Below are 25,102 nucleotides of genomic sequence, written 5' to 3'. Positions count from 1 at the left end.
TGGGGCTAGAATTTGAACTGGTTCTGTCTCACCTCATCCTTTTCTTAACATCTACACAACTAAGCAGTAATATCAATATCTTGATAATATTAGAATAGATAATTTGCAAATAGAAGTTATCAACATAAAAAAGAATGAATTTTAGTAAGGATATTAAGAATTGGGTATTCCTGTTCTTTTTTCCTGCTTTCCTTTGAATTAGTGGGGTAGCTTTTATAATTCCATTTTATCTTCTTTATTGATTTATTAGCTATGCTATACTTCTTTGTTATTATCATTTGCTTGGTTTTGGTGGTGGTTTTAGGGTTTATAGTAAACATCTTTAACTTATCACAATCTAATTATAAATAATATTTTACTATTTCATAAATAAGGACTGTACAACAGTATGCTTCCCTTCTAATCTGTACTGTCGTTGTCGCTCATTTTACTTCTGTATGTTATAAACTCAATAGTACATTACTAATTTGTTTTGTTGTAAGTAGTATATTAGTTTTGCTAGGGCAGCCGTGACAAAGTACCACAGACTAAGTGGCATAAACAATAGAAAGTTAATTTTTTCACAGATATGGAGGTTAATCTGAGATCTAGGTGTTGGCAGGGTTGGTTTCTTCTGAGGCCTCTTTCTTTGGCTCGCAAATGGCCTTATTCTCCCTGTATCTTCACATGGTCTTCCCCCTGTGTCTGTGACCTAATCTTTTTTTTTTTTTTTTTGTGGTGAGGAAGATTGGCCCTGGGCTAACATCTGTGCCAGTCTTCCTCTATTTTTTGTACGTGGGATGCCACCACAGCATGACTTGATGAGTGTGCCTAGGATCCAAACCTGCGAACCCCGGGCTGCTGAAGTGGAGTGTGTGAACTTACCAGTACGCCACTGGGCCAGCCCCCCAATCTCCTTTTTTACATTAGTCATGTCAGATAAGGGCCCACTCTGATCACCTCATTTTAACTTAACTACCTGTTTAAAGACCTTATCTGCAAATACAGTCACATTCTGAGTTATTGGGGGTTAGGACTTCAACATAGGAATTTTGGGAGGGGACCGACACAAGTCAACCCATAATATATAGTCATCTTTAAAAGAGATTTTGAAAAAGAGATAAAGGTCTTTTTTTTTTTATTGATGTCATAATAGTTTATAACGTTGTGAGATTGCAGTTGTACATTATTATTTGTCAGTCACCACATAAATGTGCCCCTTCACCCCTTGTGCCCACCCCCCAACTCCCTTTCCCCTGGTAACCACCAAACTGTTCTCTCTGTCTGTGTGTTAGTTTATCTTCCACATATGAGTGAATTGTCTTTTTCTGTCTGGCTTATTTCATTTAACATAATACCCTCCAGGTCCATCCATGTTGTTGCCAATGAGACGATTTTGTCTTTTTCTTATGGCTGAGTAGTATTCCATTCTATATATATACCGCATCTTCTTTATCTAGTCATCTGTCGATGGACACTTGGGTTGCTTCCACTTCTTCGCTATAGTGAATAACGCTGCAATGAACATAGGGGTGCATAAACCTCTTTGGATTGTTGATTTCAAGTTCTTTGGATAAATACCCAGATGTGGGATAGCTGGATCATAAGGTATTTCTATTTTTAATTTTTTGAGGAATCTCCATACTGTTTTCCATAGAGGCTGCACCATTTTGCATTCCCACCAGCAGTGAATGAAGGTTCCCTTTTCTCCACATCCTTTCCAACATTTGTTATTTTTTGTTTAGTGAATATAGCCATTCTCACGGCTGTAAGGTGATATCTTAGTGTAGTTTTGGTTTGCATTTCCCTGATGATTGGTGATGTTGAACATCTTTTCATATGCCTGTTAGCCATCTGTGTATCTTCCTTGGAAAAATGTCTGTTTCATATCCTCTGCCCATTTTTTGTTCAGGTTATTTGTTTTTTTGTTGTTCAGTTGTGTGAGTTCTTTGTATATTATGGAAATTAATGCCTTGTTGGATATATGATTTTCAAATATCTTCTCCCAGCTGGTGGGTTGTCTTTTCATTTTGATCCTGGTTTCCTTTGCTTTGCAGAAGCTCTTTAGTCTGATGAAGTCCCACTTGTTTATTTTTCCTTTTGTTTCCCTTGCCCAAGTAGACGTGGAATTCGAAAAGATCCCTCTAAGACCGATGGCAAAGAGTGTTCTGCCTATATTTTCTTCTAGGAGTTTTATAATTTCAGGTCTTACCTTCAAGTCTTGAATGCGTTTGAGTTAATTTTTGTATATGGTGAAAGATAATGGTCTACTTTCATTCTTTTGCATGTGGCTGTCCAGTTTTCCCAGCACCGTTTATCGAAGAGACTTTCCTTTCTCCATTCTATGTTCTTAGCTCCTTTGTCGAAGATGTGTGGTTTTATTTCTGGATTTTTAATTCTGCTCCATTGATCTGTATGTCTGTTTTTGTACCAGTACCGTGCTATTTTGATTATTATAGCTTTGTAGTATATTTTGAAGTCAGGGATTGTGATGCCTCCAGCTTTGTTCTTTTTTCTCAGGATGGCTTTAGCTATTCGGGTTCTTTTGTTGCCCCATATGAATTTTAGGATTCTTTGTTTTATTTCCATGAAGAATGTCATTGGGATTCTGATTGGGATTGCATTGAATCTGTAGATTGCTTTAGGTAGTATGGACATTTTAACTATGTTTATTCTTCCAATCCATGTGCGTGGGATATCTTTCTATTTCTTTATGTTATTGTTGATTACTTTCAATAATGTCTTACAATTTTCATTGTATAGGTCTTTCATCTCCTTGGTTAAATTTTTTCTTAGATATTTTATTCTTTTTGTTGTGAGATAAAGTTCTTTTATATTTACTCACTTAACATTTCCATGCTCTTTATTTCTTTATGTAGGTCCAGATTTCCATCTGGCATCATTTTCTTTCTGCCTGAATGATAGCTTTTAACATTTCTTATAGTGCTGGTCTACTGGCTATGAATTCTTTCACCTTATGTAGTCTCTTGAAAAAGGCTTTATTTTGCCTTCGTTTTTGAAAGATATTTTTGCTTAGTATAGAATTTTAAGTTGACAGTTTCTTAAAGTATTTTAAAGATGTTGCCTCTACCGTTTTCTGGCTTACATTGTTTCTGAAAATAAGTCTGCTGTCATTCCTGTGTTTGTTCCTTTGAATGTAATGTTTCTTACGTGTCCAGCTGCCTTCAAGATTTTCTCTGTATATTCCTGGTTCGTTAGTTTTCAGCAATTTGATTGTGATGTATCTAAATGTGGTTTTCTTCATTTCTTCTCCTTGGGGCTTGTGCGTTTATTATATCTGTGGATTTGTACTTGTCATCATATCTGAAAAGATTTTGTCCATTATTTCTTCACATATGTTTTCTATCTCTCCTTTCCCTCCTTATCTTTGGTTTCCAGTTACATGTATATTAGGCCACTTGAAGTTGTCTCACAGTTCACTGATGCTCTGTTCATTTTTTTCTAATCTTTTCTCTCTGTCATTTTAGTTAGTTGTTATTTCTGTGCTTTTAAGTTCACTATTTTTTCTTTACTGTCTGATCTACTGTAACCACATTTAATGTATTTTTTATTTCAGATATTTTATTTTTATTCTTAGAAATTCTATTTGGGCCTTTTTGTATCTTCCATTTCTCTCCCTCTTATTTCCGTTGATCTTCTTGATCATATGGAATATACAGTAGCTGTTGTAATGTCCTTGTCTGCTAATTCTGTCATCTTTGGCATATCTGTTTCTTTCCCTATTGATCAGTTTTTCTCCTGGGCAGGTGTTGTATTTTCCTGCTTCCTTGCATGCTTATAATTTTTGACTGGATACTATATATTCACATTGTTATGTCCTGGAATTTTGGACTCCTTTAAATATTTTAAGTTTTTTTTCTGGGACACAGTTAATTTACTAGGAATCAGTTTGATCCTTTCAAGGGCTCCTTTTAAACGTTGTTAAGCAAGTCTAGAACAACCTTTTGCCTAGACCTGCTTTATCCCCACTGTTGAGGCAGTACTCTTCTATGGACTTGATGCCGTGTGTTTGAGGTCTTGCAACTCTGGCTAGTGGGAACATAAACTATTCCCAGTTATCTATGAGCTTTGGAGAGTGTTCTGCCCACTCCTTCCCAGAGGTTCTTTCTCTGGCCTTGTGTTTTCCTCACATGAATGTGATGATTCCTAGTCAGCTAAGGTGTTACTCTCTTCAGATCTCCAGAGCTCTCTGTCTGTGCAGCTCCTTCCACTTTAGTAGTCTTACTTGCAAACTGTAGCCACGTTGACCTCCCTGAAATCTGAATTCTATATCTGCAACTTAGTGAGACCACCAGACTCTGTTTGGGTTCTCCCTCCCAGTATTGCTGCCTGGCAGAGAGATGGGATGTTCATAGCACTCACCTTATTTGTGTTCCCTTCCCTTAGGGATCACTGCCCTACTCAGCCTGTTGTCTATGTCTGAAAACCTTTATTTCATATAATTTGTCCTGTTCTCTTTTTAAGGTGAGAGGATAAATCCAATTCTTAATATTCTCTCGTGACCAGATGAGGACATCCCTAATATTCTTTGTTAATGAAATTTAATTGTGCTACGTTATTTTACTCATATCAGTAAATTTCTGAGTTCTTTCTGCAGAATTTAATTATGATGATGCATGGAATGCCTCAGGCTTGTGAAATTGGTACCTACTTTATTAAGTAAAATTATAGCCAGTTTGTGCATTAATGATCAAATTTCCTACAATGCAATCAGATTTTTTACTGAAATTATAAAATATTTAAAAATAATATCTTAAGTCTGCCATCTAAAACATTTAAGATTTCTGAAATTTATTATTTCTATGTTATTGAGTCATTTCAGTTTTGGTTATATACTCTTAACGGTGGGAGAATAAATCTGTGTTTGTGGTCATTCTTGTTCATAATATCTGTACAGTGTTATGAATTCTATGATAAGTAAACTGCGAGCAATACAGTTGAAGGATAAAGACTAGAAGAATTCTCCTGGGAAAAAGCAGTGCTAGAGAATACAAATACATTAACCTGAGAAATTGGTCTTTAATGGTTAATTATTTAGGTTGTATTAATTTTTAAAACATTGAAAGTAAATTTGACACTTTTTTTTTTCATTTAGGCTGAAGGGTATGTGATTGGTAGCTGTATTAAGCACATCCCAATTGCAGGACGAGATATAACATATTTTATTCAGCAGTTGCTGAGAGACCGAGAAGTAGGAATACCTCCAGAGCAATCCTTGGAAACTGCTAAGGCAGTAAAGGTAAAAGTAACCATAAGAATGTAGTTCAGTTAGAAATTAAAATCAAATTTATAATATTAACATGAAAAATTCTTAAGTGAAGAACAGTACTTAAAAAAAAACTTGGTAGCCAGTTACAAATCACTACTCTTAATTATATTTGTGTTTTCTCTGTATTACTTGTAGAAATTATTGGAGATTATCAACCCTTTGCCTGTTCTCTCCACGTTTCACGTTTGAGAGAACTAACATGTAAGAACATTTATACCAATTGACTTGAACATATATTTTTGTGATTATTCCCTTTAGTAAAAATAATTAGTTCACTTCAGAGTCCTCACATCTCAATTTCTTCACTGAATTCTTTATTTTAATCCTAACGGTTTTCTCTTACAAAAGTTTTTTTGATATGATTGATTCATTTGGCTATTAGAATAGAGGTGATGGTTGGGTCAACTGATAGGGCAAATAGAAGAAAAATGTGAAGGCTATGTAAAGTATTTTAATAATTTGTCTGCTATATAAATCTTTATTATGTCAGTGCTTCCTGCAAACTATCAAAATACTTAGCATTGCTTTTTAAATTTATCGTTTGCCAGTATACCTAAAAAATTTCAATGGGTCTCTCACATATGTTTTGAATAAGTAAAAGCTAAACTGCCCTGGCAAAAATAACATTTATTTGCCTATCTTTGCATGATTATAGGGTTTTCTTGACTCGTCAAAGGTTAGGAATGGAAATGAATTTACTACTTCCTAGGTAGTAAAGGAATTATTAAGTGGCTGCCAAAGTCATCCCAAGTTTGTGGCATCAAAATTACACATAAAAAATTACCATGAACACTATTGTTTCAATAGCTTTGAGAAATCGGTGGGGTTTTAAAAAATAACAAAAACTCCAGAGATTTAAATCTGTTCTTGAGAATATTGATACTTAGTCTGAATGTCTTTTAAGGATCATCATTTCCATGCAGTTCCTTCTTCCAAAGTTTGGAGAAAGAAGACCTAATATAATTAAATTGTCCTTTGTTTTCCAATATTCTTTCACTTTATGTCTTTTGATTATCAGTAATAATATTTGCATCTCTCTTGGATAGAATCCTTGATGTATAAAAATATGTGAAATATATGTTTTTCTATAAAAAGCAATATGAAACTGCCAGTCAGGAATCCATAAATTGCAAATAGAATATTATAACTCATAACAGTTTTAAATTGCATTTTTGATGGAAGCTTTTACTTAGGGCATATAACCAAATATGCAACAGTTCAGTCTTGCAGGTGATATAGTGAAAATGAATATTTTATGTTTTCAACTTTTTTTCTTTCGCTCATTTACTTAGACCGTAATCACTTTTGTTCCAGATAGGTATTAATCTTAATATTTTATTAATTATTAATCTATAATATTTTTTGTGGTTGTATCAACTATTTATTCTCCAGTTCTGTGTATTTTATGCTTTCTCCTCTCTAGAATCCAAGCTTAATTAATTGCTGAAATAGTATAAAATGTTGGATGATATTAATGAATGTTTTCATGAAATAATATGAAAATAATAGAAATCAACTCTATCAAATCTTATTCTAGTCGTATGTGAAGTAAGAAGTTATGTGTAGGAGATGGGCTGCTTATTTATACTGCACATGTGATAATATCCTAACATAAAATTGTCTTCAGCTGAATTTCCTAATTTTATTTTCTGAAGATATTTTTTCGTTTGATTCTGGTTTACTGTAAATAAGCCATCCTTTTTTACTTTTCCTAAAACAGGAGGGAAAAATGACTCGTTTCTTTGTTTTTCTAGGAGCGCTATAGTTATGTCTGCCCCGATTTAGTAAAAGAATTTAACAAGTATGACACAGATGGAACAAAGTGGATTAAACAGTATACTGGCATCAATGCTATCTCAAAGAAAGAATTTTCCATTGATGTTGGTTATGAGAGATTCTTGGGACCTGAAATCTTTTTTCATCCAGAGGTAAGTGGTTTTTAGATGGAATTATTTTGAAATATTGAGCAGAAAATAACAATCAACTATAAGAAATTCAGAGAGAATTAATCTCAGGAACTTTCTTTGGTATACTAAAATACTGTAGTGACTCATATTTTTCAAGAAAAGAATGCCTTTGTTAAAACAGGCTAAACAGTTACTATTTCTCATGCATTTAGAAAATGAAACTTCTGCCTCTTTAATATTTGTGGCTTATGTAGTATCATGGAAAGGGAGGAGCTTTAACATTTATGGTCATTTAAGTAAAATATTTTGGAAAAGGTTCTAGAAAGTTGTCCTCCCCCCACCTTTTGTAAAATGATGATTTTACAAAGAACCTTCAATGGACTTTGACAAAGAACCTTCACTTGACTATCATAATAAAATATTTAACTATTAGCAAAATAGCCTTCTGTCTCCATGAAATGTTAACAACATATAGGCTGTATTAAATTAATGAAATATGTGGTTTTAATAATGAAAGATTCTTCTAGTAACTTAGTATAAGAAATTTAACTTTATTAATAGACTTAGTAACATTGAATGCCTACTCTGTTTATTTAGCATGAAGAGCAGTTATTTTTTAATATTGTTTTTTTTACTCGGCAAATAGTAAGTGAATACGGTTTTCATGGTCTCAGTTTAAGCCTTAAGTATTCAAGATGAAAAATTATTTTAATTTGATCTTACCGAGCTCAAATAATAAGAGAGATGAATATGTAAACAGGTAGAGTTGCTTTAATGAATGCATGTACCTGGTGAGGCTATAAGAACAAAGAGCATCTAAGCCTGCTTGGGAGAACCAGGGAAACTTCTTAGAAGAGATAACAGTAGAACGGAGACTTAAAGGATGAATGGGTATTCGTTAGGCTGGTATGTTAAGGGGATATATTTCTGACAGAGGAGATAAGCTAGATAGAGGTCTGGGATGTGAGAGAGCTAGATAATAAAAGTATAAAGAAAGAGAGTGGTAGTTAGATGGTCTCCAGCAAGTGTTCATGGACCAGATCATGAGGGACTAATATACTGGATTCTGTAGTGCAGAAATGTTCAGCATGGAAATGATAGAGATTTATGTATGGTATTAGAAAGGTCACTCTGGTTGCACTGGGTCAGATAGGTTGAAACAGAGATGTGAATTGTGTTGGAAACAGGTGAGTTTATTGCAGTTTTCCAGGGGAAAGATAAATAATGTCAGTAGGTCAATGAGAATGAGAAAGGAAGTGAGAGAAAGACTACAATCAACATGACTTAATCCTGATTGCTTAAATGTGAGGGGAGTAAGAATATGAAGAATCTGTGATGATTTCTAGGTTTGTAACTTGAGTAGCTAGATGTGCCATCCACTGAAATTAAGAATACTAAAGGGGAAGAATAGATGAGGTAGACACAGGAGATGAGTTTATTATGCATCTTAAAAAGGTTCAAAAATGAACATTTGGGTTCTAAAGGTTTTGAACTGAGGTTTGTGTCCTCGAGTGAGGACAGATGTGAAGTCATTACCATATATGGGGCAAAGGAAGAGGTTGGCTAGGGAAAGGAGGTGGAGTGAGAAGAAGGGGAAGAATGGAGCCCCAGTGAACACTGCACTTTATGCACAGGTGGAGTAGGAGGAACCTGCAAAGAATACAGAATACGGAAAGGGGGAAGCCAAGCCAAGGAAGGGGCTGTGGTCCTAACATTGAGAAAAGTGAATGTTTCAAGGAGGAAGGTTAAATAGTGTTAGTTGCTACAGTGAGGTAATGGAGGAAACTTGAGAGATACTCATGGGTTTGTAGCATGCAGATTATTGGTGGTCCTAGGGAAGCAATTTCAATGGAATGGTGTTAATAGAGGCAGCCTGTTGAATTAGTGAGAGGTGAAGATTTGGGAATCGACAGTGTGGGCATCCTGTGAGGTGGCTCTGAAAGAAAAACATAGTGGCTACTGGAGACTGGTAAGAAGTCAGTTGCAAGAATAAGGCTGAAGTTAGTTTTATTTTTAGGAGAGGTTATTCCAGTGACAGAGGTGAAGAGTTAAGTCTGGGTACAGGAAAATGTGGGAACAAGCTGGGAAGGGCAGCAGAACAGGCAGGTAGTTGAGGAAGTTCACCATCATAGTTCATAGTTTTATTTTTTTTCATGAAGTAGAATCAAGCTGTTGTGTTGGGGGAAGGGATTGGACATAAGGTTGAGGGCTGGGAGACAATAGTGACTTTTATAATCATTAGTGAGGGGAATTGAGTGGGTGACTAGGGAATGCATATTAATGGTAGTGGAGCACCACTGAAGTTAGATACCCAAAACTTTTAGTCATGCAATAGTATTTTTCCCCCAGGCAGTTGTGGGAAAGGAGCAAAGGATTTTGACAAGGCAGAGGTTAAAGTGTCACAACATAGAGAAGAGAGGGAATCCAGAAGGCTGAGTTACTTAGAGATAGTGAGGGATGCAGGCAGGGATTGGCGATCATGATGAATTGGCATATAGTTGGAAATTGGGAATATGCACCAGAAGGATAAGGCATTGTGGTCAGGTAAGTGTATGGGAGTTTTTAAGATTGTAGATGGCAAATTTTCTTTGCAATTTTTTAAATAAAAGTTTAAAAGGATATATGCACATAATTTTAAAAGGCAGATAACACTGACAGGCTTAAAACAAAAATGGCAGCTCCTCACCTCCTGCTCCCACTCCCTCATGCCTTTTGTGTTCGGGAGAGCAACCGCTAGCTCTTACTTAGCCATTACTCTTGATGATGACCTCCAGATTTCCAAATACTGTGCTTGTACTTCTGCTTTTTGATATATCAATATAAATAGTTTATCTACTAACCTCCTTTTTAGATTAGTTGATTTTTTTCTAGACCCTCTTTTCCCTCAGCCTGTTCGTATGTTAATATTATATGTATTTGCTTAATCAATAGTATTATAGTATTTATAGTATTATATCTATGAATGTTGTTCACTTCTGATGCAGTAATATATGATTATTTTTTCTCTAAAAATTTAGGTTTTTGCTATATTTTTGTTTTGTTTCTTCATTTGTGTCATTTTGTTTGTTCATTTATTCATTCTTCCATTTATTCATGGGAGTTGTAATTAATTGCCTGGTTGTACAAGGTCTAGAAGGGAACCTGGGAGTCTCACTGTTCCATGTAGAGAATTTTAACAATTCTTTTAAGTCTTGTTTTACCTTTCTTTGTGTGGTTTCTTTTATCTTCAGTTTCTTGGAGTTTTGAAGATTCTACAGGGTGAATTCATTTCTTACCAGTATACCCCTCTGGAAGTACTTAAGATGTAACATTCCTTTTTTGTCCTCTAAACAGGGTTGAAATATTTTATTCATTATTTCCTTGCCTCCTCTTTTTGTCCTTTGGCATTTACCTTTCCTTTTACTTTCCTTCTGTCATTTTAGTGGGTATTCAAGAGGATGGAGAGAGAGATAACCAACCTCATGTAACTGGAAGTCAGGGTAAATTTTCTCATGGGGCCATATATATGTGAGTGGCTTAAGTAGAAATGGATTAAAGGTCACTTGAGTTAAGGAACCATCAATTGTTTTGAAGTTGAGATGTTAGAAAGAGATATTAAAACCCCAAGTTGAGGACAAGATTTAGAATATTGTAGGAGATCCTGAACCCAAATCCTAGATGAAGAGGATCATTACCACAAGATAGATAATAGCATGGAAGATAGGAGATATGTTGGATTTCAAAGGAGGAAGCATTTGAGTGGAATATTCTTTAGAGATGTCCTTACCTAATGTCTTGACTGTCTTAAAAACCCTGAAACATTAGATATGTAAATAAAATGTGTTTGGTTGTGTAATATTGCTTAGGAAAAGAATAGTTGTCTGGTTGTTATCTTGCTGCTGTTTCATATATTTTTTTTTCCATTAAGTAATCTTGATTGTTTCATATACCAAGTTTTTTTCATTAAATTTTTTAAAACTTTGAAACATCTTTTACTCTCCATAGCTTTATTTTCCTTGTAAGTTATTTCTTCTATGAGAAATATGTTTTCTTTTTAAGTTATTTTTTTGAAATCAGTTATGTATATGCACATTGTTTAAAAGTCCTAGTTATTTAAATTCTAACAAAAACCAGGAGTGCTCTGCATGCTTCTCTCCCTATTTTTTATTTCTAGAGGTAAGCACTTCAAACTTTTTTAGTTGATTCTTTTGGTGATTGTCTCCATAGCTGTAAATTGCTTTGGTTATATTGCAACTTCAAATTTTTTCAGTTTTAAAAGGCATTTTCTATCAACTTCCAGCTATGGAAGAAGAAGATGGCCTTTTCTCTCCTTCTGTTCCCACCCAAAATAGTACCTTTTCAATTCCTTTTTTCCCAATAGTTACATTATAATTTCAGTTAGGTCAAAATTTGGTCCTGATATATACGTATATATATGTTGTGTGTGTGTGCGCGCGCGAGGAAGATCAGCTCTGAGCTAACATCCATGCCAATCTTCTTCTTTTTGCTGAGGAAGACTGGCCCTGAGCTAACATCTATTGCCAATCCTCCTCCTTTTTCTCCCCAAAGCCCTAGTAGATAGTTGTATGTCATAGTTGCACATCCTCCTAGTTGTTGTATGTGTACCGCCACCTCAGCATGGCCGGACAAGCGTGCGTTGGTGGTGCCCAGGATCCGAACCCGGGCTGCCAGCAGCAGAGTGCGTGTACTTAATTGCTAAGCCATGGGGCTGGCCCCTCAGTCCTTATATTTTTGTGAACACAACATTTTATTTTATTCTGATTTTATTCAGGTCTGAGCCATGTAGTTTACCATGAAATATTTTCATATCCTATATTTTGTTTTCTGTGGAGTCACTAATAAATTGCTTAGTTTTAAAATAATTATCATTAATTTACCTTTAAACTCTGTCCACCAGTTTTATAACTGTCTTCTCAGGATATTAAGATACATGCGGTTTTTAGTCAATTTAATTTTCCAGATCATCTGATATGTCCCAATCTGAACCTGTTTCCTTTAACACCTGATGTAGAGTTGTCATATTCCTTCACCATCATTCTGAGGATTCCATTTGCCTCTCTCTTGTGTTGGATCCCTCTTTTCTATATCCTGTATCTTTCTCTTTCTTGCTGTCCACTTTTTATTTTGGTGGAGATCATCTGCCAATAGGAATCCTGATAAAAAGGATACAAGGGAGATGAAAATTTTAAAATCTTGCGTGTCTGAAAGTGTGTTCATTTTATCTTCACGCTTGTTTGATAGTTTGGGTATAGAATTCTAGATTGGAAATCATTTTCCTTCAGTATTTTGAAGCTGTTGCTTGATTGCCTTCCATGATAACTTGAAGTAAAAAAACCATTCTGATTTCTAAATCTTGTATAGGACCTGTTTTTTTCTCTCCAGATGCTTATAGATCTTCTCTTTGTCCCTTAGAATTCTGATATGCTGTTTATTTTCCCTTCTAGTTGCTCTTTGTCTTTGTGGTCTAATCTCTAAGTGATTTCTTCAACTTTACCTTCTGAACCTCCTATTGGATTTTTTAGTTTTGGTAACATCTTTAATTTTCAAGAGCTTCCCCACCCCTGCTTTTGAGCGTTCTTTTTTATGCTGTTTTCTCTCCATACTTTTGGGATTATGCCTTTTAAAAAAATTCTCTTTATTGGTGCTTTTAGTAGAGTGTTGGGAGAGAGCAAGTTAAGATATGTGTGTTCAGTTTACCATGTTTTCCAAGAAAAGACCTATTTTTTTATATTGTATGAACTGTGTCCGTTCACAAGTGAATTTTAAGGTTCTTTCTCCAGTAATTTTAGGTATTTCTGTATCATAGTTCCTCTGTCATTTGAAGGATTCGCTTGTTTTTTGTTTTGGCTAGATGAAAATATAGGCATCTGAACTTGAACACTGAAGATAAAATATATGAAAGAGTAGGGAAATTTATTTTTGAACTGCTAAATTCATCACAAATACTTGAAAACTGTTTTTAGAAGGAATGGGTTTGACACTTTGATTTTTTTTTTTGAAGGAAATTAAATTTTTTTGACAAAGCTATTTGGACTACTGTCTGTACTTGGGTGTATTCTCTACTCTCTAAATTTTTCAGGTGAGAAAAAAGATATTTCTCATTTGATAGCCCTTTGCAGTAATATAAAGACCTGATCAGTAAGAGGCATGACTCATCTTTCCGCTAAAAGTGAAAGAAATAGCCTAAAAATATTCTTAATAGAGACCCTAGGTTGAGCTTGTTAGTATTAAAGTATTGAATAACCTCCAACAATTTATTGTTAATTTGTTTATTGTTAATTCTTTTTTTTTTCCCTTCATTTCTTTGCTAAATACTTGCTTGCTGCTTTACTCCATGTTATTCTACTCTTTCTTACCTGGCGTTCTGCAGCATAATAGTCCCTGAGATTTTTCAAAAGATATACTGAAGTCAGACTTCATTTCTTTCTAAATAAGAATTTCTGTGAGTGGATCCAGGGTATGTGAATATTTAAAGGTTCTGTAAATTTTTTCTTTTGTATATTCCTGATTAAAAACTATTATGAGAAGGGCACAGAGATATAGCATAGGAATGAATGACCCTATCCCTGCCTTTTACTTGCTCATGGTATAGCGGATAAACTGTCTTAAAGGTAGAGAAAGAATTATGGGAAGGTTAAGCTCTTGTGCCTGTGTGTGTGTATATTATTGTTTCAGGTAAATACTGAAGAGTATGCTAACAAAGGACAATGTAGAGAATTTGCAGGTTCTGTATTGTTGATAACACTTTTTAAAATGAAGATCATAGAACATATTTCCTATCAAATTGTTAATGTTCTCTGTCCAGATTTGGAGGATTAAATCTCTTAAGCAAATGACAGGTTCTCAGGTTGAAGTATCATTATGGAATTATAAAAGTGTAATATTTTCAGAACTGAAGTTTCCTTAAGAGATTTCATAGTCTAAAGCCTATAAAGGTTGTCCAAGATCATGAATGTAATCATGGAAAATAAAATTTTTAGGATTTCAATTCTGCTGCTCATTCCAGTTAATCATCGACTAAGCCCTTCCATGCCTGTAACCTGAGCTTGTCTGTAAATGGCATAGAGAGCAGCTAAGTTGAGCTGTATCCTGCCATTTTTTCACAGAATAGAATATGGACTACCTCGGACAGATAAAACGTACTCTAGTCTATAGGTTGGGTTGGTTATCAAGGCTCAGTGTGAACCACATTTCTATACTCACTGTATATCCCTGTTAGGGTTCCTTAATACGTTCATCAGTGTGCTGCAAAAAGGTAGATTTTGGCTGATAGTTTTCTTTTCTCTTATTATAGTAATATAGGTCAGTAGAATTTTTGTTAGAGATATTTTACTTTACTAAATTAAAATATTTTGTATCATTATGCTTTGTTTGTTTTTTTAAATCTCTTTTCATTGTATGCCCATCCTCTAAATAATTTAAAACTAATTTAAAAACTGGAAAAAAATTGATACATACTTAATAATTATCAATCAACTGATTATAGAATCAGTTTAATGAAAAAAGGAATGTTGTCGTTCCCATCCGCACAACCTAATTGTAAAAATGAGAGGACAAGAGAAGTGGTTGGCAGCCCGTTTTCTAGATAATATTTTAAATTTTATTCATTTTCAGTAAGATATACTTGTTTATTTCTGACAAATAAGAGCTAGATTTTGACCTTTAATTTTTAAGCTAGGAAAAATTCTATCTAGCATTTCCTTTCCAATTTTAAAGAGCAATACATGGACACTTAGATATATTTTTGAAAAATTTTAGTAAAATGAGATCTTTGTTTCAGAGTGCAAGTTTAATTCGGAGGTTTAGCATTTGAAAACTTGATGTTTTTCCTTTTTGTAGTTCCCCTCAGGAAATATACAGTATAATTTAGCAGGGCCATAGGCATGCATGTAAAAATAAATGATGGGGAAGAAAGGAAGCCTTTTCCTAATATTATTTCTTCTTGTATAAGGTCTCTTTGTTGTATATAATAATGTTGCCCATTAAATTAAGTTTTTAAAAATTTATTATTTTCAATTTTTCCATTTCCATAATGATTTTAATTATGAACTTTCCGTTTCAAACCTACCTACCTAACCAGTCTGTTAAAATTCTTGAAAGTATGTTGTATAATACACATGTACCTACTACCCCAAATAAACACATACTAATATTTTAACATTTCTTGTATTGAGATTTTTTTTAACAAATAAAATATTACAGAAAGAGTACCTTCCCCAGACCCTTTCCTTTCTCTCCTTCCTTTTCATCCTTTCTTCTTCCTTCTGAAGTAATCACTGTCATGAATTTAGTGTATATTCAGTCCATGTTTTTAAATGTATGTGTATCCATAAAAACACATATTTTTAAAAGATTTACATGTATGGAATCATTCAAGTTTCTCTGAAGTTAGCTCTTTTAAAAATGAATTTTTAAAATTCTTTTATTTATTTTTCTCTATTTCTTTATTTGTTTTGTTTATTGCAGTAACATTGGTTTATAACATTGTATAAATTTCAGGTGTACCTCATTATACTTCTATTTCTGCATAGATTACATCACTTTCACCACCCAAATACTAATTACAATCCATCACCACACACATGTGCCGAATCATCCCTTTTGCCTTCCTCCTTCCCCCTGCCCCTCTGGTAAACCACCAATCCATTTAAAATTCTTTTAAAATGCTTTTGAGTGTCAATTATTTGAAAATAGTTTATTTTGACTATGGTATATCATCATGTGAATATACAGCTCATTCTTGTTATTCACAGTAGGTATTCTTGTAAAGTTGCTGTGAACACTGAATTATTGACTACTGAACCATGGCTCCTAGGGGAAATACAGGGTTAGGTTCCCGAGAACCTCGGGTAACAACATTTTTGTTTACCTGTAAATACATAACCATGTTTTATATGTGTTTCTGTTTAAAGACACATTATTTGATATGTATTGTTGATTCATTAACATTGAACTCATGGCCAACAGCACAATAAGTCATGCCTGAATAAAGCTTATCCAACACGTATTTTTTCTGTAAGGCACATCATAGCCTTCTTGTGTTTAGGAACAGTAGACAGCACTTCAGCTCTATATTTGGGTGCCATTTTAAACAGCAAAATCACCCACAAAATATGAAAACTGTGGCACTAAATAGATTGTGAAAAGGACATTTATAGTATGAAAGCTGAAATGAGAAGGCAGAGCACTGCCTTGTTTGACCTCAGCTATGAATGTGCAAGTCAGCCAACTCAAACTTGCACAGATCTGCGCATGTACACACCTATGAATGACTGTGAAAGCACCATGGGTGTTGATTTTAGGCTTACAAATAAATTTTAAGGAGTAGGAAAATTTGCAAATACCAAATCTGTGAATAAGGAGGATTGACTCTACAACATTTTATGTATTTCACACTCTGTTGATGGACTTATGGGTTGCTTTTGCTCTTATAAACAAAGCTGCAGTGAATATGCGTATATGTAACAGCATAGGGGTGTGGGAGTTCCTTTGGGGTTTGTTCTAAGAAGTGGAATTTAATAGTGTTTACATTTTCAATTTTATTAGATATTGCCAAATCGTTCTCCAAAGTGGTTACATCAATGTATATTCTCAGCAGTGTAAAGAGTTCCAGTTTACCAAGATTTTTGCCAGCTCATGGTATACATGTGGTTTACATTTTTGCTATTCTGATGGTTATAAAATGGTACACATCATCATTTTAATTTCTTCTGAAATCACTGATTTCAGTGTCTTCAATTTGAATCAGAGACCAGAATATATGATTTCTAAAAGTCCTTTTGTTTTTGAACTGAAAACTTTTTAAATTTTTTATTGTGGTGTTTAAGTCAGTAGTGATCTAATCTCTATCATATATCCAACTTTACTTTTCAGTTTGCTAATCCAGACTTTACTCAGCCTATCTCAGAAGTTGTAGATGAAGTAATTCAGAATTGTCCTATTGACGTCAGACGTCCTCTCTACAAGGTCAGTTTTTACAGCAAAATTGTTATTCAAGGTCCTACTTTTAAATTTTCTTTCTATTGTTGAATATTAAATTTAAAAACACCTCTCTTCATAAGGATATAATGGTTCTTTTATCTTTAAAATTTTTCTTCTTTCTCTTTAAATAAAGGTCATGCTTATTTATTTATTTTTCTCCTTTAATACAGAATATTGTCCTCTCTGGAGGCTCAACCATGTTCAGGGACTTCGGACGTCGCTTGCAAAGAGATTTGAAAAGAACTGTAGATGCCAGGCTGAAATTAAGTGAGGAATTGAGTGGTGGTAGATTAAAGGTTGGTTTTCTCAATTATTGGTGGGAAAGTTGAAGGTGCTTTGATTATTGTAATGGGGATGGGAAATGTCTGCCAACTTTTGCTCTTATTTAGGAAGATAAGAGGAACCTATCAGCTATTCTCATGGAAAGTGGTTAATATTATAAATTTATGTCCGTGATATTCTTGGTCATTTGATTCCTCTCGGATATTAACTATATTTCTGGAAAACATCCTTAGTTACAGCTGTGAGAAAGATTTTTTTGATATTTCTCTACACAGATAACTTATATTTAGTAGATTCCTTTCATATTCCAGGGATAATATTCTTTATGGATCCACAACATTTTAAATACCCCTGTAGAAAGACAATAAAGCAGAGTTGAGAGAGAGATGTTGATGTTGGGTGGTCAAGCCTGCTTTCACAGACTGACTCTAGCTTCCCACATAGCAGCCTCATAGTGTGAAATCAAATTGGTGGTTCAGCAAAATAACCTTTTTATTATGTGTCCTGGACTTTTGGGCTTGCTGTCAAAAAATCAAAATTAATTTTAAATTCTCAGATGTCTGCTTTATATTTATGAGACAAATTTCCAGTAAATTTTATGTTTTATCCTTGTTAAATGTAGAATATTGAAGCAAAACATTGATTCAGAGGATACATTGCTAAATCAAACACATTTTATTCAACTCGGAAAATTACCAAGAATGAGGGCTCCATCAGAGGCTATCACAGTCATTCAAAATTATTTAAAAGTAAAATACAGCACTCTGGGGTTTGCTCGTTAAGAAATTGGATGACTGCTGACTGTTTTTGGCCCCTAAATTTTGATTGTCTTAAACCTATCCCATGAAGTGCAATAAAAAGTATGTTTAAGTAGTTGGTTACTTTGTAATGACTCATTACAGATTCATAAAATGAAAAAAGAAATGCTGTTTTTGTGTATAGTGGTTCAATAAAGTAAAAATGTTTTAACGTATTTTTAAGCTTCTTGTACGTTTCTAAATGAGAAACGAAGGATTTTTTTCCCCCAGTGATGTCAGCACTGTACTGACATATCTAACAATGTACAAAAAACCCTGTATACTGGAGGACTCTGCCTCCTTCCCTTTTATTTTACTCGATAGTCATTTTTATAAATCATCATAATGTCTTTATATATCTATATCTAAATCTGGCTGCTTCTCTTTCAATTTGTAATTTTTAATAGCAACCAAATAGCTTTTTTTAACAAAAACATAAGCCATATCTTTTTATGACATGTAAGTTTTTGAACTTTTTATTTTGAAATAATTTCATTCTTCAGAAAAGTGGCGGGGCTGGCCCAGTGGCACAAATGGTTAAGTGCGCGCGCTCCGCTGTGGCGGCCCGGGGTTTGCCGATTCGGATCCCGGGCATGCACCGATGCACTGCTTGGCAAGCCATGCTGTGGCAGCGTCCCATATAAAGTGGAGGAAGAAGTGCATGGATGTTAGCCCAGGGCCAGTCTTCCTCAGCAAAAAGAGGAGGATTGGCAGATGGTAGCACAGGGCTGATCTTCCTCACACAAAAAAAAGAAAAGTTGCAAAACCTCATAGAAGGAATTCCTGTGTATCATTCACCAGGATTCCCCAAATGTTAGCACTTATCGTATTTGCTTTATTATTCTATTTCTGTAAATATATACATAAATATGTACACGTAACATACACATGCAAACATTATTTCTGAACTATTTGAGACTAAGTTGCAAATATGATGGCCTATTACCCCTAAATGTTTTAGTGTGTCTTTCCTGAAAACAGGTCATTAAAATTATGAAAATCACGAAATTAGCATTGATAAAATATATTATTTAGTTATAGACCTGATTCAGATTTCACTTGTTCTCCCATTATTGTCCTTTATAGCAAAAGGAAAGAAAATACATATTTTTTCTGGTCTAGGATCCAGTCCAGGATCACATGTTTAAATTAGTTATCCTGTCCCTTCAATCTGGATCAAGTCATGAATCTCTTTTGTCTTTTATAACCTTAACGTTTTTTGAAGTGTAAAGTCCATTTATTTTGCAGAATGTTTCTCAATTTAGGGTTGTCTGGTGTTTCCTCATGATTAGGTTCAGTTTATTCACTTTTGGCAGTAATATGACAAAAGTGATGTTCTGTCTCCTTTTTAGTGCATTGTATCACCAGACAGATGATATGATTTGTCCCATATGTTAACTTTGATCATTTGGTTAAAGTTGTGTCTGCCAGGGTTCTCTACTGTAAAAGTTACCATTTTTTCCTTTATATTTAATAAGAACCTTATGGGGAGATACTTTCAGACTATGTAACTATCCTGTTTCTCATCAAGCTTTCATCCACTGGTTTTAACATCCATTTTTCTTTCCTAAAATAGTCGTTACTGTGGTAGTTGCCAAGTGGTATTTTGCAAATTTCATCATTTCTTCTATGTTTTTTATTCTTAGTTTACTGTAAGGAAGAGTTTTCCCTTCTCCTTCATTCTTTCATTCATTCAGTAATATCTGTATGAGCTCTCGATTTCTCATTTATTCTTTAAGCTATATTGTCAATATCATTGTGATATAATATCAATATATCGTTAATACTGTTAATATTATTAATTTTGATGCTCAGATTTTCTCACATTTGGCGGGTGGGAGCCATGCATGGTGGCTTTTATCCTTTTGATGTGACCCCATTATTCTTTAAGCACTTCCTTACTTTCTGGCACAGCAAGATATTCCAGTCTCATCTTGCACTTTCTCCAGTCTTGGAATCAGCAACTTTTTTTAAAGCACCTTGTTGTTTTTAGGGAGAATTCTATTAAGGAACTAAGTTTTAGACATTGGGTATATTCATTGCTACTGGGAGGTCACTGCTTCTAGGCCTTCTTGGCACATGCACACACACACATCTATGTCTAGTTCTCTATATAAATTAAAAACTATGAATTCATACTGATACTGCCAGTCCTAGCCTTCTACCTTTCCATATTTATAATGACAGTGGGAAACCCTCTGACAGTAAAAAACCTGCCTTCCATTATCTACAGTATATTTATGTTTTTGCTCAATCCAGGAATATGTATATAGTAGTTTCGGAATTGTTAATCCATACCACTGTGAGAAATAAACCTACTAACTACCGTTGCGTATTTGCTTAGTTTTTATCTTAAGCCTGAGGGCATAGTCATAATACTGTGTTCATTAGTTACGTGGGTTACTCCCTTCCCCCACTTCAGTGTGGTTATGTTTTTAAAAAAAACAAAATTGGCTTAATTTGTTTCTTTTGTATTCTGTTTTGCCTGTGCGCTTCCTGCCTCTTTTAAATTAAAGTTTTATTTATTTTTGAATATGTGAAACCTTATGTTTTTTGTGTGTGTACAATTAAGATTAAATGATACAGAAATTGATATTTGAATTTACTATTGAACTGATCTTACTGTGTCTTTTAGCCAAAACCTATTGATGTACAAGTCATTACACACCATATGCAGCGATATGCAGTTTGGTTTGGAGGATCAATGCTGGCTTCCACGGTAAGTGAGATGAAGCTTACTTTTAAAATTTGATTTTTTTTTTTTAGATGTAAGAATCTGTCAGTACTTGTACAATTTAGAATAACAAGGGAAATTTCTTTAAATTTTATCTAAATATTGCATGGGAAAGTTTTAAAATTGGATACATATGTACATAGTATTTTAAAAAATGGAAGTCATTTAGATTTAATGTTCGTATTTCTCTTTGCTTGCTAGATGTTTTTTTAGTGAGCTAAATTTAGAGCTTTTAAATTTATCTGTAGGGAGAATTCTTTTAACCCTGTGGTAATACAGATATCAGAAGGTCGTTGGTTTTTTTGTGTAAATATTTAAAAGCATTAACGTAAGAGTTACATTTCATTGCACAGGAAGTATAATGTTCTAAACTGAGTAGAGGGAATTTTTTTAAGCTCTCTCCCCAAACCAAAACATCTTAAAGCCCCTTTAAAAGATATTATAACATCATTAGCCTACTGAATATTGGTGCTTTATCCTGTAGTCCACAGAATATTGAATAAAATGAAGGAGCTTTTATCTGAATTATTGAAAACTATACAACCTTGGATTTAAAACCCTTTAAAAATAAGAGGTAGAAGTTATTTTCTTCCTTAATTTTAGTCATCTTCAGTTGTGCCATATAACCTAGTTGAGTTTGTAACTTTGCCCTTTGAGAAATGAGATGAGAGACAGCATGAAATAGTCTGTCTATCCCAGAACCTGAGTGAGGAAAGCAAGTTGATCGAAGTTTCTGTAGCATGACTAAGTGTAGTTTATCTGTACATTAGATTAATGCTGCTGCTTTAGATCATTGTTTCAGTGTATGATGTGGGAAAACCTCAGCAGAATAGTCTGGGCATTTGAGAATCAACCTTCCATTTGTCAAAATTTCAAAATCCTCAGAGAAACAGATGTTGAGGAGGGAGATGAAGGGACATGAGTTAAATGCTCCTTTTCCTTTCTGATACAGATTTATAACTGATTTTACGTCGTCGTTGCTAGAACCTCTAAGCTTTGTTCAAGTACCATGGATGGACTAATAATAAACATTTTAGGTTTAACAAATTTATTTTAAAGCATATCAAAAAGCAGTAGATTTTTGACCTTTATAAAAATGTTTTTTATTTTCAGCCTGAGTTCTACCAAGTATGCCACACCAAAAAGGATTATGAAGAAATTGGACCTAGCATTTGTCGTCACAATCCAGTGTTTGGAGTTATGTCGTAAAATTGACTTCATAGTTATTGGGGTTAGGGAGGTGGGGAAGAAATAATCTTTCTGATTACCTGTTTTGTCTGGATGGCTGGTTTTGAAGTTTTAAACCTGACTTGAAATAATAAGACCAAACATAATTATACAGGAATATTTTAATAAGTATATCAACATGCGAATGTAGAGGAGAGCCAAAATGATTTAAGTGGTTTTTTTTTTTAGATTAAATATTTGAAACTTATATGTAACAAAAAGAAGTGGGTTTTAGTTCTTTCTGTGCCCTGATATTTTGTATATTGTTGAATTATCCAAGATTTGATGGGATTTATCGGTATGTAGATAGCTCTATAATGCTTGAATTGTACACTTCTAAGTGTGCAGTGCAAGAGCTTGTTTATATTTCATACTTTTTATACTTTGAGGAAAAAAAGTCAAAGAAAAACTAGTATTTGAGGATAAAAAAGTGACCAAGTAAAGGATAAATTCAAAAAATAGCCTCATGAGACTTGGCATACACACACACTCATGGGATTCCAGTTGTTACGAATTGCTTCTATCCCCTGTACCCCCACAATGATCTTCTTTGCAAGTGCTTTTGGAACTAAGAAGCTAGTATCTTGGATTAACTGATGCCTGCTTAGTGCTTTCTGATTACTCGCATTCTGTTTCTCGCTTTAAAGGAAAAGTAAAGACAAGACTGTTGGAACAGTATTGCAGTTCTGTAGTGTCATTTCTTATTAAAAATGAATAATTTGATTACCAAAATTGGTATATTTGAAGCCTAACACCATTCTAATAAAGGCACAAATTTCTTTTTAAGACTTGTTTCAAGCTCTTTAATCTCTTTATAAGTTAACTAATAAATCTATTTTCTTCAAACCTCTGCAATAGTTCTTTAAAATCACAACAGTTGGTTAGCAAGCTGACTTTTTTATGTGCTCTAAACAAATAATTGTGAACTTTTAATATGTTGAGTGCTTTCATTTTGATAACTGGATATCCAACTGATATTTTCATTTGTATAACTCATTTGCAGTCTGGAAATTTTTTTAGTGCCGGTCCCTGACATATCATGGAAAGTTAATTTTCTTTGCATTTTAAAATATCTGGATCATGAAGAAAAAGTGATAAAAATAAATTAAAACTGAATTACCTTTTCTAATGTTTTTTTTTTAATTTTAGAAGCAGTGTCATTCTTTGTGTTTATGTATTTTATATGATTTCTATTTCTAGTAGAATAGGGGGATTCATTGAAATGTCTATAATGTGTATGGTAGAAAAGCTCTTGTGAACTTGTAATGTTGCCAGTTTGTAGAAGACTAAAATGGGAGATATTTTATTGGTTTTTCAGAACTTAGGCAATAATACCAGTGAACACTTAAACTTCATTATCCATGAAAATAACACATAGGATTAGTATACCTCTATCTAAAAGTTAAAGAACATTTAAACTGTTTTTGTTGTTTTTTTTTTAATGTAAAGGTAGAATTGGGGAGTAAACTTTAGTTTTTATTTAGAATGAATCTGGATATTTAAAATTATATTAATCATTTGTGTGAATCTTATTTCTTTGTGGGAGTAAAGAACAAATTGTATGTCCTATGGTAGTAGTAGTCTCAGTATCAAAGATCTTTTTTTACTTGAAAAAGTATTTCATGAACATTGTAAAGAAACTATTAAAACAGTACCAAAGAGTAGATAGTGAAAGTAGGTTTCTTTCTCACCCTAGCCTGTCTCATTTTCTCATTACACTGTTAGAAATGTCTTATGTGTCCTTGTAATTTTCTGTGCATATAGAAATGAATATGCCTCCCTTATTTTACACAAATAGGAGGTTACTATATATGCTGTTCTGCACTTTGTTTTTTCAAAGATCTTTTGATACAGAGCTAAATTGATAAGCGTTAAAGATTTCATCCTCCTGGCCCAATTAAGTATTATTAGCGTTGTTATAAATACGTCTTTTCCACCCAGGATAGTTGAGTAGTAAACAAATAAGCTTGAAAGACATGTTTAAAAAGCTGCAGATTACAGTCTCATGATACTTATGGAAAGATGTTCTTAACTGTTTGATATGAAAATGTGAAAGTCAAAAATTTTCCTTTAAGCTCATGCTTGTTTGGGGAAGCAAGAAGTCTCCAACCTTTTCTGTGGGTTTTCTGATATCCCTTTTGCTCTGCTTTTCTAAGAGTGAGCAATAATATGATAGAAACAGTGCCCTTATTTCTTTACATCTTTCCTGTCATTGTATATCATTTCTTCAATTTGTAGCACTTTTGGTTGTATATCGGTAGAGGATGGCCAAGGGGAATCAAAATCTGTAACACTGATTTGATGTCAGGCTGCCTGAGCATAGTATACTGAAAAATCACCAAATTGAGGCCAGTGATTGGAATTTTTATTCTGGTTCTACAAATTGATGATATGACTCCTTCAACTTTGATTTTTTTGTTATTATTGTTAAAATATGGAAAATATATTTGTATAATCTTGGAAAAATTCTTTGAACTTTCTGGACCTTATATATAATTCAATTTATAACGGTGTTATGTGGATTAACAGTGCAATTTTTATATGTTGTGAGACTATAACCTAGCTCTTTCAATTGATTCATTTGTGGTAGTAAAGATGTTATCTCATGTCTCCTTTTTAATAGGCAGGGCTTTGATCAACTGGGAAATATTAATGGGCAGAAATAAAATAGATGATGGTTATCTAACTTGATGCCTACTCTTTAGTAAGTTTTCAAGTAATTGATGGCATTAAATGACATATACTGCAAATAATCACCCTCTTCTGATCTATCTTCTTTTCTGATATGAGATAAGGCAGTTATCTATTCAGGTCTCCCAATACAATTTTTTGGTTTGTTTTCAAAGCTACGTTAACAGATTGTAATAATTGTTCTTGCAGTTATTTCTAGAAATATCTTCAGAAA

The 25,102-nt window shown here is 33.8% G+C and overlaps 1 protein-coding gene across 1 annotated transcript in view; it reads left to right on the top strand.

Moving 5' to 3' along the window:
* Positions 1–23,317, top strand: part of ACTR3 (actin related protein 3) — a 61,356-nt gene extending 38,039 nt beyond the window's left edge. The window contains exons 7-12 of the mRNA XM_058548844.1: positions 5,096–5,239; positions 7,024–7,197; positions 17,050–17,142; positions 17,328–17,453; positions 20,872–20,955; positions 22,084–23,317. Of these exons, the coding sequence (XP_058404827.1) occupies positions 5,096–5,239; positions 7,024–7,197; positions 17,050–17,142; positions 17,328–17,453; positions 20,872–20,955; positions 22,084–22,179 (717 nt within the window). The 3' untranslated portion in view covers positions 22,180–23,317. The remainder of the gene's footprint in view (positions 1–5,095; positions 5,240–7,023; positions 7,198–17,049; positions 17,143–17,327; positions 17,454–20,871; positions 20,956–22,083) is intronic.
* The last annotated feature ends 1,785 nt before the right edge of the window (positions 23,318–25,102 follow it).

Source organism: Diceros bicornis, chromosome 10 (genome assembly GCF_020826845.1).
Source record: "Diceros bicornis minor isolate mBicDic1 chromosome 10, mDicBic1.mat.cur, whole genome shotgun sequence".
Lineage (NCBI taxonomy): Eukaryota > Metazoa > Chordata > Mammalia > Perissodactyla > Rhinocerotidae > Diceros > Diceros bicornis.
The sequence above is the reverse complement of the archived record's forward strand: the minus strand, read 5'-3'. Positions and strand labels throughout refer to the sequence as shown.